General features: G+C 34.9%; 2 protein-coding genes across 2 annotated transcripts in view; one reads left to right on the top strand and one right to left on the bottom strand.

Annotated features, from left to right (window-relative positions):
• The first annotated feature begins 8,795 nt into the window (after positions 1-8,795).
• Positions 8,796-13,273, top strand: LOC127743834 (uncharacterized). Its single transcript, XM_052256006.1, has 10 exons — positions 8,796-9,114; positions 9,493-9,562; positions 9,895-10,019; positions 10,327-10,435; positions 10,527-10,590; positions 10,679-10,734; positions 11,148-11,255; positions 12,092-12,241; positions 12,556-12,726; positions 12,810-13,273. The coding sequence occupies exons 1-10, from the start codon at positions 8,867-8,869 to the stop codon at positions 13,041-13,043; spliced, it is 1,335 nt and encodes a 444-aa protein (XP_052111966.1). The 5' UTR covers positions 8,796-8,866; the 3' UTR covers positions 13,044-13,273.
• Positions 13,274-13,763: 490 nt separating this feature from the next.
• The window catches only part of LOC127743908 (protein RRC1), a gene marked incomplete in the record, with an annotated part of 8,542 nt that continues 8,099 nt past the window's right edge, over positions 13,764-14,206 (bottom strand). The window contains 1 exon segment of the mRNA XM_052256119.1: positions 13,764-14,206. Within this exon segment, the coding sequence (XP_052112079.1) occupies positions 14,081-14,206 (126 nt within the window).

Raw genomic sequence — 14,206 nt, 5'->3', positions numbered from 1 at the left:
TACTTGTGACAAACAAATTTTTGTATGAGAGGATTATTGTTGGTTTAGAGACTATACTTCAACGAGATTTCATTTGTGAAATTCTAAACCGTCAATGGGTAGTTAGATTAGTACTTAATTGTATTAGGTCATTATATAGGTTATGTGGGAAAGTCTAGGTTAATCAAAGATTCAAACCCTAGTCCACTAGCCATATATGACCCTACCTTAACCCTAGCCCCATTACAACCTAAAGAAAAGACCTCATGATAATTGTATGCGTGCATTGAATAATTGTTGATTGTTAGATGAAAAACAAATCTTGGAAAGCATGATTAGGGGAGAATTGAGTGAATCAACCCCAAACACCGAGCGACTAGAGTGCAAACACTTCCGGTGAGGGTTCGATGCTCAATTCCTTGATTCCCGGCTTTCACGAGCGTTCTTCTTGCAAGTCTATGTGAACTTCATGTTTATACTTCAATTGGTAGGACTCATGAATCGTTATATGATTTTAAGCCCTACTTGTGCATGTATGTCTTGGAGATTGATTTATTTTAACCAAGTAGGTAGAATCATTTTGCATTTAGTTGCATTCATATAGATAGATGCATATAGTTTATTTACATTGAATAAATGTTGATATCCTTTGCTTCATTCTTGGTTTTAGCATGAGGACATGCTTGGTTTAAGTGTGGGGAGGTTGATAAACCCCATTTGTAGGGTTTATCTTGTATTGATTTTAGGGGATTTTATAACCTTTTATCCACATTTATTCAATGAAATAGCATGGTTTTATAACTTCTCCCTTAATTGTGCTTAAGAGTGAAAACATGCTTTTTAGGTCTTAAAATAAATAAATCTAATTCTCCTTGATTCCATTAGATGCCTTGATATGTTTGTTAAGTGATTTAAGGTTTAGGAGGCAAAGATTGGATCAAGGGAATGAAGAAAGAAGCATGAAAAGATGGAGAACTCATGAAGAAATGAAAGAACCGGAAAGCTATCAAGCCGACCTCTTTGCACTTAAATGACCATAACTTGAGCTACAAAGGTCCAAATGATGCGGTTCTAGTTGGGTTAGAAAGCTAACATCCGGGGCTTCGAAACGATATAAGATTTGCCATAGTTGCTACACGTATGGTGGCGCGCACGCGCATAGTACGCGCACGTGCCGTTGCTGCCACCTGGTTCACTTAAAGCAAAACGTGGCCAGCGATTTTAGAAGTCTTGTGGGCCCAATCCAACTCATTTCTGATGCTATTTAAGCCAAGGATTGAAGGAAAATCAACATACTCTCATACTTTACATACTTTTGACCATTAGTCATAGTTTAGTTTTAGAAGTAGTTTCTAGAGAGAGAAGCTCTCACTTCTCTCTAGGATTAGGATTAGGATTATGTTTAGTTCTTAGATCTAGATTTCAATTCATCTTCTTCAACTTCTATCTTCTCAATTCCTTGTAGTTACATTCATTCTTCTTCCATTCTTTTGTTGCAATTTCCTTTATGTTTAGTTCTTATGCTTTGTTGTAGATCTACTATTTTTCCTTCCATTTCCTTTCAATTCAATAAGAGGTAATTCATAATAATTGTTCTTCTTTGCTTTTCTATTGTTGATATCTTGCCTTTGTAGTTAGATCTCTCTTTAATTCTTGCAATTTATGTTGTTTACTTTTATTGCCTTTTATGTGTTTGTTGAAATGCCTCTTCTAGATATAGTATAGATTTTGTTCCTCTTGGCCTAGGTAGAGTAATTAGTGATACTTGAGTTATCTAATTCCTTTGTTGATTGGTAATTGGAGAGATTGCTAATTGGTTTGGAGTGCATTAAAGCTAGTCTTTCCTTGGGAGTTGGCTAGGACTTGTGGCTCAAGTCAATTCATCCACTTGACTTTCCTTTATTTAGTAAGGGTTAACTAAGTGGTAGCAATGAACAATTCTCATCACAATTGAGAAGGATAACTAGGATAGGACTTCTAATTTTTATACCTTGCCAAGAGCCTTTTATAGTTGTTAGTTTATTTTCATTGCCATTTACTTTTCATGCTTCCTATCCAAAACCCCAAAACACATTTCTAACCAATAACAAGGCACTTTATTGTAATTCCTAGGGAGAACGACCCGAGGTTTGAATACTTCGGTTTATAAAATTAGGGGTTTGTTACTTGTGACAAACAAGCTTTTGTATGAAAGGATTTTTGATTGGTTTGGAAACTATACTTGCAACGAGAATTCATTTGTGAAATTCTATACCGTCAAAAATCTAATCATCACCATGTACCACATATTTTCCTTTTTCTTGGATGCTAGGCATACCTACAAAATAAGCTCAAGTGACCTTAGGTATCCAAATTTTCTTGGATCCTTTCACGTTAAACTATCTCTTATGTCCCAAATCATTGTAATCAAAAACAACTTTGTAAACTTTGTCACCAATCATTCTTTCACCAAAGAAACATTGAACTGGAAAATGACCACTTCGGTTACATAGTCTACAAAATCTTGGAGTTGCTGTTTTGTTAAAGTAAGTTGGGTCTTGATACTTTACATTATTTGAAGATGAAGCAATGTTTTCAAAATGTGATTTTTCAGATTTATAAAATCCCAACCCAGCTTTATCATAAAGAGGTTTTTGACTAGCCAAGATTTGATTCAAATTTTCAGAACTTTGGGTGAACTTAGCTAAGTCTTCCTTAAGTCTTTTAACCTCTTTGAGCAACTCTTCATTTTGCTTAAAACAATTCACATATGCAAGGACAGAATGGTCACTTTCACAGCTTCTAACTTGGGCTTTTAACTGCTTATTCTCTTCCACAAGATCACAAGCAGTTTCGGCCTCTCTTAGTTTTTCTTTGAGAAAATCATTTTCATCTTTAAGAATGAAATTCTGTTGTTCAAGATCTTGATTCTCAGTTAGAAAACATCTTATTTTTTCAGAAAGGTGATCTATCATAAGATGAAGGTCTTCAGTGTCAGGGTTTTGAAAGGATACCTGCTCTACCTCATTTGTCATGAGACAAGGCTGTGACTTAGTCTCAGATTCTTCATCATCATCATCTGAGTCATTTTTCAAATCTTCCCATGAAGCCATCAGTCCCTTTTTCTTTCCCCTTTTTGGCTTTTCCTCCTTTTTTAACTTGGGACAATCAGATTTAAAATGCCCCATTTCCTTGCAATTATAACAGATTACTTTGCTAAGGTCCTTCTTCATCCTCCTTGAGCTGCTGCCTTTGCCTCTGAGTTTCATCATTTTCCTGAATTTTTTTGCAAACAACACAAACTCATTTTCAGAAGAGTTATTACTGGATTCATCATCCAGAGGGTTAGTCACAGAAGAAAAGGCAATTCCTTTCTTTTTTGAATCTTTTTTCAAATAGGAGTTTTCAAAAGCAAGAAGATTTCCTCTCAAATAATCAAGTGTCATGGAATCTAAGCTACTACTCTCTGAAATAATTAAAGCTTTTGTTTTCCACTCTTTTGTAAGACATCTCAACACTCTTCTTACTAGCACAGATTTAGAATGTGTAATTTCCAGAGCATCTAAGCCAACAATGATGGCATTGAACCGTTCGAACAGTTCATCGATGGACTCTCCTTCCTTCATTGCAAACATTTCATATTCCCTGTTCAACATGTCTGTCCGAGTCTTCTTGACAATGGTGGTTCCTTCATGAGTGATTTGAAGTTTATCCCAGATTTTCTTTGCCGTTGTACCCAGATTTCCTTTGCCGTTGTGCATCGTGATACCCGTCGGTACTCCTCAAAGCTGATAGCACAGTTGAGCAGGTTTACTGCTTTGGCAATTAATTCTACCTTCTTTCTATCTTCCTCGATCCATCTTGCTTCGGGTTTGAGGGAGACTACCCCTTCAGCACTAGTGGTAGTTGGAAATTGAGGCCCTTCAAGGATAATGTTCCAAAGTCTGTAATCTACTGCCTATACAAATATCTTCATCCTCTTCTTCCAATAGGTATAATTTTTCCCATTGAAAAGGGGAGGTCTGTTGCTTGATTGACCTTCAGTCAGATTGTAAAACACCACATTTGCGCCACTATTTTCCGCCATGAGGATCTTTACTCCAAGCTGCAAAGCTTGATCTCTTTGAGACCAAGCTCTGATACCAATTGATGGTTTCAGTGGCTAAGAGAAGGGGGGTTGAATCTTAGCCCCCTTTTTGCTTGTTAACACTTACTGGACTTAGAGGAAACTTTTCCATTTTTAGCTCGTCCCTAGCCACGAGACATTTTCATTTTGTCTCGTTACTTGACACGAGACATTTTTTATTTTTCATCTGAACAGTAAAAACAGAATTGAGTAGGAAGAGAGGTAGAAGATTACACCCAGATATATCCTGGTTCAGCTGCTAAGTGCAGTGTAGCCTACATCCAGTCTCCATCACAACAATGATGGAATTTCACTATAATCATCCAGATTACAAATTGTAAAGTGCTAACCCAACTTACAAGGGGATTCCCACATAATCATGAAACACAACACAGATGTACAAAGGAACTCTAAGACATCTATGGCTTTTTCTTTTAATTTTGCACTCTCTGCCTTTTTTCGCTCTATGGCTTTTTCATACAAACCTCACTGTTTGCCTTTTTCCATGAGAATCAAGACATGACAAAATTAAACAGAAAAATATTAAACAGAAAACATTGAAGGAGAAGAAGAACTGCTAGCTTAGGTAGCTCTGAGAACTCTGTGCCTTGCACTCTCAAATCTTACTCCTTGCTCCAAACAGTGGCTGTTCTCTCTTTTTAAAGAAGAGAGAAGCCTCCACACTTGAAGCCGACACCCAAACCAAATTCTTTCTCCTTCAAGAAACAGAACCGGTTCGGCCACATAGAGAGAGAAGAGATAACCATGCAAAACCCAACATGCAATTACCTCTAGTCCTTTCTTGATCATCACTCTTCATCAATCCGAGCTCTCTATCCTTGGCTTCCTCTCCAAGATGGATTTCTGGCCCTTGATGCTTCATGATGATGATGACTTCATCTGCTTCAATCTCTGCCTCAACCATCATTTCGCCACTCTAGCTACTCCCTGTGGTGGTTGAGCAGAATCAAAGACAAGCCATGCTTCAAGAATCTCACCTTGCTGGCCGAATCTTCTTCCTTCTTTTTGAGTATGAAGGATCCGAGATTACCTCACCAAATCTTACCACGTTTTGGTGATAATCTCAGTCACAACATACTTTTGGTTTTCCTTTTCTTGCCATCATTAACTTGATGGCCTTGATGCATGCAACTTCTTCTTTTTCTTTTTGGTAGCTTAGTGTAGCTTCCATGGTTTCCTGTGTAATGACCGAAGAAGAAAGAAGCAAAGATGAGAGAGAGGAGAGAGAAGATTGAACACAAGCTAATGGGTAATAACAAAGTGAAATTAAAGTCCAACTTCCCTAGCTTAGAGTGGCGTGTAGCATTATGATCACCATCATGTCAATCACACTTTCTCTCTCATGTTCCCAATGCTAGTGAATTAAATTTCAAATCCTTCCAAAGAGTGAAATGGAATCCGTTGGAAGCATTTAGGCTTTTTATTTGCTTCATGGATTTGAATAAAGCATGGAAACATTCACTAATGTTGGGCTTGGTAGCAATAGATTTTATTTTGGCCCAATAACAAGAATAATACTTCAGCCACAAACAAATAAAACATTTTTACATCAATGCTGAATGTACTTATAGAACACTTGGGCTTGCAATGATTTTTCCCTTATTTTCGGCCCAAATATAAATTCTGCAAAACAAAATTATTAAACAACATGTGTTAAATGAAGATCAAATTAATAATTTTGTAATTAATTATTTTAATAATGTTTAATCATCACAAATATTAATTTAGAGTTTTCCAAACTCATCAACAAGAAATCCGACACGTTGAACTTCCCGCTCAGCTCCAACGTGTCCTCCCCCACCTTTCTCAGCGCTTCCGCTTCTCCTCCCCTTTCAGAACAACTCTTCTGCCTCCTCGTCATCATCGATATCACGTTGTTGGTCAGCATCATGAGTTCTGCCCTAATATCTACGGCCTCACCGGCCAACCCTTTCTTCGCCAAATCGCTAAGGAACTTTTTCCTCTCTTGCTGCCTCACATGGAGGAGCTGGTGGAGCATTTTGCCGCCCAGGAGCTCCAACATGCACACCTTCTTCATGAACTTCCAATAGGATCCGTACGGGGCGAACACGAAGTCCTTGAATCCATATGATAGGCTCTCCGCGGCTACGGTTTGTGTGTTGGGGGGTCGGAGAAGGAGGTTTCGTGGATTTTGAGGAACTCTCTGGCGGCTTCAGCGGTGGAAGCCATGACACAAGGCGGAGAGGGTTGAGAGAGAGAGAGAGGGGGTCTGTGTGATTGTTGGAGGTAGGTAGGTTAATGTGAGAGATGAGAGGAAGGTTTTTATAGGTTTTAATTAGGTTTACCTAATCAATTTTAAATTTTTTAAATTTTGAATTTAAAAAATTTAAAATTAATTAATTATTAATATAAATTAATGTGGTTTTGTTTAATTTTTGGCTGGTAAGCTTTTGGTTCCATATACTTTTTCTTGGTATATTTGTTTTGTTTAACGAAATATTCCGTTAATTCCAATGTTTTTGTCACGATAGGGACTTAATTACAAAATCTGATATGGTATAGAGATTTGATCAAAACGAAAAAAAAAAGTATAAGACCTAATTAAAAACTCAATAAAACTATAGAGACCAAGAGAATAATTAAACCTAAAATTAAAATATTGACTAAAAGTATTAGCTAATATTGGTAAAATGTGTTGGCCTTTTAATATTTTTCTAATTAAATTAAGTCTAGTACATATTTGTAACTACATTAAATGATTTTTTACAATTAACATTGATCAACAATTAAGTTTAAATTAAACTTGTATTTTTAATTAAATAAAATCTATACAAGTTTTTAGTACTTCAGACGGCACCATGAATCTATGATATTGCATCACATTACAACGATTTTTTTTTTTTTGGTCGGTGGATTGGACAACTCCCAATCTTAGGTACTCCAATGGATTGGATAACCTCCAATCCTAGGTACACAACACACCTATACACTCCTCATATATTTTCACAATTTTTCTTAATTGTATTCTCTAGGGTTTGAATCCTAGATCTTGAGGTGGGGAAGGGGGAGAAAAGTGACTAATGAATTTTTTATTTTTTTGGTCTTGAGTGAATAATGAATATGAACTTATATGTGATCTTGATAATGAAGCCCATTTCAAGCCCTTCTTTTCTCTCTGGGTTTTGGGCTTTTTTCAACATGCATGGACTAACAAAATCTTTTTAATGTTGTAAGAAAAAGTTTTTGGCAAAAAATTCTTCTACTAATGTATTATAAGTTATAACCAATTCCCATATTAGATAACTCTTGGTCAAAGTCTTCAACCTTCAAGATCCCAATGGGTCGTGTGCTGAAGGCCCAAGATCAACATAAAACATACTTTTGAGTTAATATTCCTTGAACAAAAAAAAAAACGAGAGTTAATATTCATTAACAAAAAAAAAGAGTTAATATTCATTCATACAAGACTATGGTCTAGTGATTATTATTTATGTTTTGCAATAAGTGTATCCGAGTTCAAAAATTAGCTGAGGGTATAAGAGATTAAGCAATAGATAAAATTCTTACGTATCCTGTGTATGAATGTGGTATGAGTAAATTTATAATACCTAGAATCAGGAGCTATCTAATTTATTGATTTTCATCTAAAATTAGATATAGTTTAAAAATTCATAATATGTGTAAGTAAATGTGTGTGTGAATTCTGTATAATACATATTATGAGAATTTGACTATATTTTTATGTTAGTTGTCAAAAACTTAACACAATTTTCTTCTTTTATCCAGGTTTAGAACCGATTATGTACGGCAAACATAAACATAAGCGAAATTGTGTGAATAGTGTATAATGACTTAAAAAAAAGTTAACATTCATCACAAGGATGTTAGTCTTTACTCATTTGCTCTTACAACATGATTAAGGTACCAAATATCAACCTAACCACATACCAAAACAGAAAAAAAAAAATCACCCAATATTTTTATGAAAGTCAATGGGATTACTCAGAAAAACTCACTCTATTTTTTATTTTTATAAGACAACTTAATACTTTAGTCATTTTTATAGTCATCACATTTAGACTTTTGTCGAATACTATTTTTGATTGTCTACGATATCTTCTATTCTGATAGATTAAAGCGAATCTGAATTTTATTTAAGGGTCTATTGTTGGTCAATGAATTTATGCATATGAATTGTTGCAGGCACAAAGTAAAATTTAAATTCTTAACACTTGTTTAAATAAATGAGTGAGCTGACCATTTGACTAACTCAAGTTGATTTTTTCTGTCCAATATTAACATTCTAGACTGACACTTAAACTCTAATTAATGACAATTCAATTATTTCTGATAGCAAATAACGATAAAATTATCAAAAAAATTGTATTTTTTCACAATTCACAGAGATTACTAACAGTTAAGGTGACCTTTTTTTGAGTGAAAATTCAGGTGAAGTTGACTTCACGTAAAATTGATATTTAAAAACCATTAAACGAAAATTTAGTCAAATCAGTCAAATTATCTAACGAACTCTCTAGTATCAATTTCACGTGAAGTGTACTACACTGAGTTTCCACCTTGCGTTAACCTTTATGAAAACAGAGAGCGTTCAAATTGGCACTTCACTCCTTACAACATCTAAAATTTTCGGAATTTGGTGCTTTTTAATTTGTTTAATTATTTTTTTTAGAACATGTGTTTAAAAACAAGTTGCAACTTGGAAGTAAAAAGAGATGATCTAACTAATAATGATACGGTTTTCAATTCACTTCACTTTCCAGAACGAACCAACTGCCAGCTATGGCTTCTGCTACGTCTTTCTTTGCACTCTCTCCAACTTACTCTCTCAAACACCAAAACGCAAACTCTAACCGTCGTTTATCCTTCTTCTCGCTTTCACCTTCAACGACGCGTCGTTTTGTCCCCGCCACTATCTCTTGCAACCTCTCTAACAACCATAATTACGTCGACGACCGCAACCACAACAACAACAACAACACTGAACGACCCCAATCTAATGCAATTCAAGTTTACACCCAAATTGAAAGGTAAAAGCTTCACTTTTTCGGTTTTTTTTTTTTTATTATAATTCTTAGTTGATTCTTGTTTATAAGTCATGTTACTATAATCAAAGATTAACAAATATGATTAAGGATGATTAAATTTGGTCCTGAGATTTAAAATATAATCACCTTAGTCCTTGCAATCCGTTAATTGGATTAATTTAGCTTAGGAAATGAAAATATCATGATTATTCTGATTGAAAGATTATGATATGGTGTTCAAATATTGGGATTATTTTGATGGACTCTTGCAATGTTAGGATTTATGACTAACTTGACTATTTTCTTAGCATTTACCAGCATTTACAAATGGAAATAAAATACTTAGGGGAAAAAATGTGGCTTTTTTTTCTTGGATTCCAGGTTGGTTACGGATTCTGTTAGACAATCACAGGATGCCTGGTGGGGTTCCAGAGATTGGAGTGAATTGGAGGTATATGCTTAATATTATTTTGATTTAATGTTCTTTTATAATTTGAGTATGTTTCTTTCTAATTTTTGAAAATTTTGATTTTACAACTTGATTTTTGTATATGGTTGAAAACTGATTTTTCTTAGAAACTAATCTGCTTTTTGTTTTTTGAAGTTGTAATTATTTACCCTGCCCTGACTTAGTAGCTGTGAGTTCCTTAAACTTCAAATGCAACAACTTGACTTTTGCTTTCAAGAATTCATTTCTAGAGACAGATAAATCTTTCCATACCATTTTTGTTTTCAAAAGTATTCTTAATCAATTTAGCACATCTTCATTGTACAATTTTTCAGGGAGCATGGATTATCAAACCCAAAAGTTCCAAACCGAAGTTTGTTGCACATTTTATTGGAGGTATATTTGTTGGAGCTGCGCCTCAACTTGCCTATCGGTGGTTTCTTGAGCGTCTCTCAGAAAAGTAAGTACCTGTGTTTTGTTCTTGAAATATTCGAATTCCAATCTGATCAGGAAATTCAGTTGAAAGATATTGTAATAACATGTTGATAGGGTGTCCCCAAAGCTTTTCTTCTTTTTCTTTCTAATTTCTTATTACAAATGCATATATTGTTATATTAGCATAGGACTGTTGCAATATCCCATATCCATTCCCTAACAAACTCTCTTCTCTTGTGTTAATTATCTTTATGTTTGGATCATGTGAGACTGACACTCATAGATCTAGGATCTGTCAATGAAAAAGGCTAATTGCAAAATCCTGTTACTAGGGGTGTAGTGATCATTGCAACACCATATGCTAGTGGGTTTGATCACTTCCTGATTGCAGATGAAGTACAGTTCAAATTTGATAGGTGCTGCCGTGCGTTGCAAGAAACAGTAAGTTTCTACTTATGATTCAAGGGCCAGTTTCTTTCTGGTTTAATTTTTCCTATTTAAGTTAAAATATTGAGTACATTCATTCATTCAGATCCAAGATCTTCCCATTTTCGGTGTTGGCCATTCTTTGGGATCAGTTGTCCACCTTTTGATAGGTATGTTTGAGATCTTCTGCCAAAGTTGATTGTGGAATATAAATGAATTTAAAGTTGTTTGTCTCAATAAATTGCTTTATTGTTTCAGGATCAAGGTATGCGGTGCAAAGAAGTGGAAATGTTCTGATGGCATTCAACAACAAGGTATTTAAATAGGGGAAAATTTTGGAAAACTTTGCTGTTGACCTTTAATGTGTATCTAAATTCATGGGTAGGAAAAATGAGAAAGTTGAAGATTATCCTATCCTTGTGCAATCTACCTAAATTTGTCACTATATGCAGTGACTTGGTATAAAGTCAAAGATCCAAGATGCAACATTTTTCCTAAAAATCTGTTTTAATAAGGTTATGTATTTGAGGTCTTCATTTTGAAACATGGTCACTTTAGAATAGAACGTTTCTTCATTCCTTGCTTCTTTTTTATATCACTGTTCATTTTATAAGTATTTCTACCATTTTAGGCAGTAAGCAAGATGCGAAGAATTCTTAGTATCTCCTATATAAGCTATTATTGTAAGCTATTATTTGATTGACTAGCTTTTGTTCCATTGTTATAGGAAGCAAGTTCAGCTGTCCCTTTGTTCTCTCCAGTTATTGTCCCAATGGCTCAAAGCATTGGTCCACTCCTATCAGATATTTTTGCTTCACCAACTCTACGTGCAGGGGTCAGTATTGCTGCATAAACTACCTTGCTCGGATATTGAGAAGACATCTATTTATGTTTCATAGGAGAAAAATCAATAACCTCCCTTGAGGTATGTTAAATAGACTTTGGCTCCTTCACTGATTAATGTCGTATTACAACAACCTTCCCTTCAAGTTGACAAAAGAAGGGGAAGAGATGAAGGAACGGTCATATTAAGATGTAGACAAAAATTCTATAAATATCTTGCTCCTTTTGGTGTATAATCCTATATTCATATAGGTCTATACTACAGGACCTTTTTTTCAGTCAAACTCTTAACATGATACTGTAACACATTGTTTTAGTCAAGTTCATAGAAACTTAAGGTGGTGTTACTTTATTTATGTGAAAGACAAATTTGCCATATCGCATTTTTTATAAAAAAAAATAAATGTTCCTTATGATGACAATTTGTTTCTCTTGCAAAAAGCTTTTGAAATTCAGGATAGGGAAATTGAATTGGAGAGTTTTACCAACAAATTAAAAGATGAACCAGCCTAGATTTTCTCAAGGGAGGTTGTTGCTATATGATGTTTATAAGTTAGGGAGTCAAGTGCTATATTACAAATACGAGGGGAATTCAATTCCTCATCTTTTGACCATGTCTCAACACTCAACAAAGGGTACTATAATTTCCCTTGAGTGCAATAAAGTAATTTACTAATTGCATAAATTTCAGCAAAATCCTTGTTGATTAATATTTTGAGTGTGGGGAAACTGTTAATTTCCATCCTATTTGGAAGGACTGATAAATATGCCTTTTTCTATTGATGTTACTTCTTTAGATGGCTAATTTCACACACGAAACACTTGCAGGCAGAGATGACTCTGAAACAATTCGAAAATGTTAGTCCCCCCATTATGAAACAGGTTCTTCCTTTAGTTGAGCAGCTCCCCCCCTTGTACATGGATTTGGTCAAAGGAAGAGAAGATTTTATACCAAGGCCTGAGGAAACACGTCGACTTGTATGTGACATCTTTGTTTGTTAATATGCTTCCCATTAAAGTAATTTTGAGAAGGATTTATTTTATCCCTTATGCTGCATAACCTCTCAGCAAGCATCTTGGTTTGTTGTAGTTAGTTTAGAATCCTTGTCTAAATTCTAATTAGATTAGGTTCCTAACTGCATCAACTTCAACTGATAGTTATCTCAGGATTATTTTTTATACAAAAATAGTCCAAACACCAAAGTTTGTGAGGCTCTTATTGAAACTCTGGTTGTTAGGAATACATTAAATAAAATTGTATTTATGTGCTATTTTGTTTCTTGTTTCTTCAGATAAAATCATATTATGGCATATCCAGGAATCTTCTGATAAAATTCAAGGATGATTTAATAGATGAAACCCCAACTCTAGCACAGGTGCTTAGTTCAGAAGCAGCAATTAGCTCAGTGCTAGACATGTCAATTCGCAAGCTGCCTGGAGATCATGGTCTTCCATTGCAGCAGGTATTTCTAGTTCTTGCAATTATAAATTGATCTCTATAGATGCTGCTACTACCATCCTTAAATTTTTATTACACTCCTTACAGGCCTTACCAGATGTTCCACCAGCAATGGCCGATGCCGTTAATCGCGGAAGTGAGATTTTGTCAAATCTTACGGTAGGAACACCATGGGAGACAGTTGCCAAAGAAGTAGGGAACACTTTTGGTATCGACTCACAAGTCCTCCGTGCAGAAGTGTCGAAGGACATGGATCAGCTTGTGGATGTGATATCTTCTTGGATGGCCTCCAACGCAGGCCCTAAAGTCTTGAGGCCGTAGGGTGCAAGTTAATACTTATGCACCCTTTAAGTTTCAGTTTGTGTAGAAATGTATAGAAAAATCAAAGTTGGCATAAATATTGTGTAATACCAATCATGTGAATCAGTGAATCCTTACAGGTAAGTGATTAGAAGTTTAGAACTTTGTCTATCATTAGGTGATGTAAAAATGTGATATATGTTGTGATAGAAAAATTGATATGGAAAATAAAATTTGAGTATTGGAAGACATTCAAAGTTGCTTGTATGTTGTATGAATTTGAAGGCAATAGAGACCCTTTAAAGGCAAAAGGTAATCTTTCATTATTTCTTATCATGGGTCTATTGTTAATAAATATAACAGTTTTCTCATGTTTTTCACTAATAATGGATGTATAACATCACAACCTTCATTATGTTGATAGTATTATGTAAAATCTTTGTATTGTTCCAGGCTTATGCCTTTGATTATTAATTAAAAATGAAATTCTTGGTCCAAGAAGAAATTATGAATGAGTTCAGCATCATCGTTCTAAAAAAGCATGCAATAATTTCTTATTACGTGCTACTCGTCCATAAAACTGGATTGACTAATTAGTTGACAAATCTTACCCAATTGGCCAACTCAATACAATATTTTTTAACGTCTTTGTTAAAACCAACAAAATCCAATAACATCTATGTTATCAGAAATTCATCTTTTTAGCTGTGACCCGTTTATCCTTTAATAATTCAACAACCAGAAACAAAAATACACCATTGGAAAATTTCAGCCAAATTACTCTCTTTGATCTAAAATACATGCAATGCTAGGGCAACATTAATTCATTGACAAAATTAAGATTTCAAATCTTGAAATTACATCTTAGCATAAATTATGAATGTTTCATTAGCCAGATTCTATTCAACATTTTCAAAGGTAGTAGTCTATATAGTAACACAATTTCCTTGCAGACACTTCATTCCTATTTCCCATATCACATTTGCCAAAATCTCCCTATGATGGCAAAAGCCAACTTCAGGCGACAGATCTCTGCTAATAGAGAACCTGAAATGTTCTTATTTGGCCCGTCTTCTCCGGTCCCGGTCCCTATCTCTGTCCCTGCTCCTTTCCCTGTCATGATCATCCCTCTCTCGGCTTCCACTCTTTTCGCGGTGCCGGTCCCTTCCTCTATCACTGTCGAA

The sequence above is a fragment of the Arachis duranensis genome, unplaced genomic scaffold, assembly GCF_000817695.3.
Source record: "Arachis duranensis cultivar V14167 unplaced genomic scaffold, aradu.V14167.gnm2.J7QH unplaced_Scaffold_165934, whole genome shotgun sequence".
In the NCBI taxonomy this organism is placed as follows: Eukaryota; Viridiplantae; Streptophyta; class Magnoliopsida; order Fabales; family Fabaceae; genus Arachis; species Arachis duranensis.
Note: the sequence above shows the minus strand (reverse complement) of the source record. Positions and strands in the feature narration are given on the sequence as shown.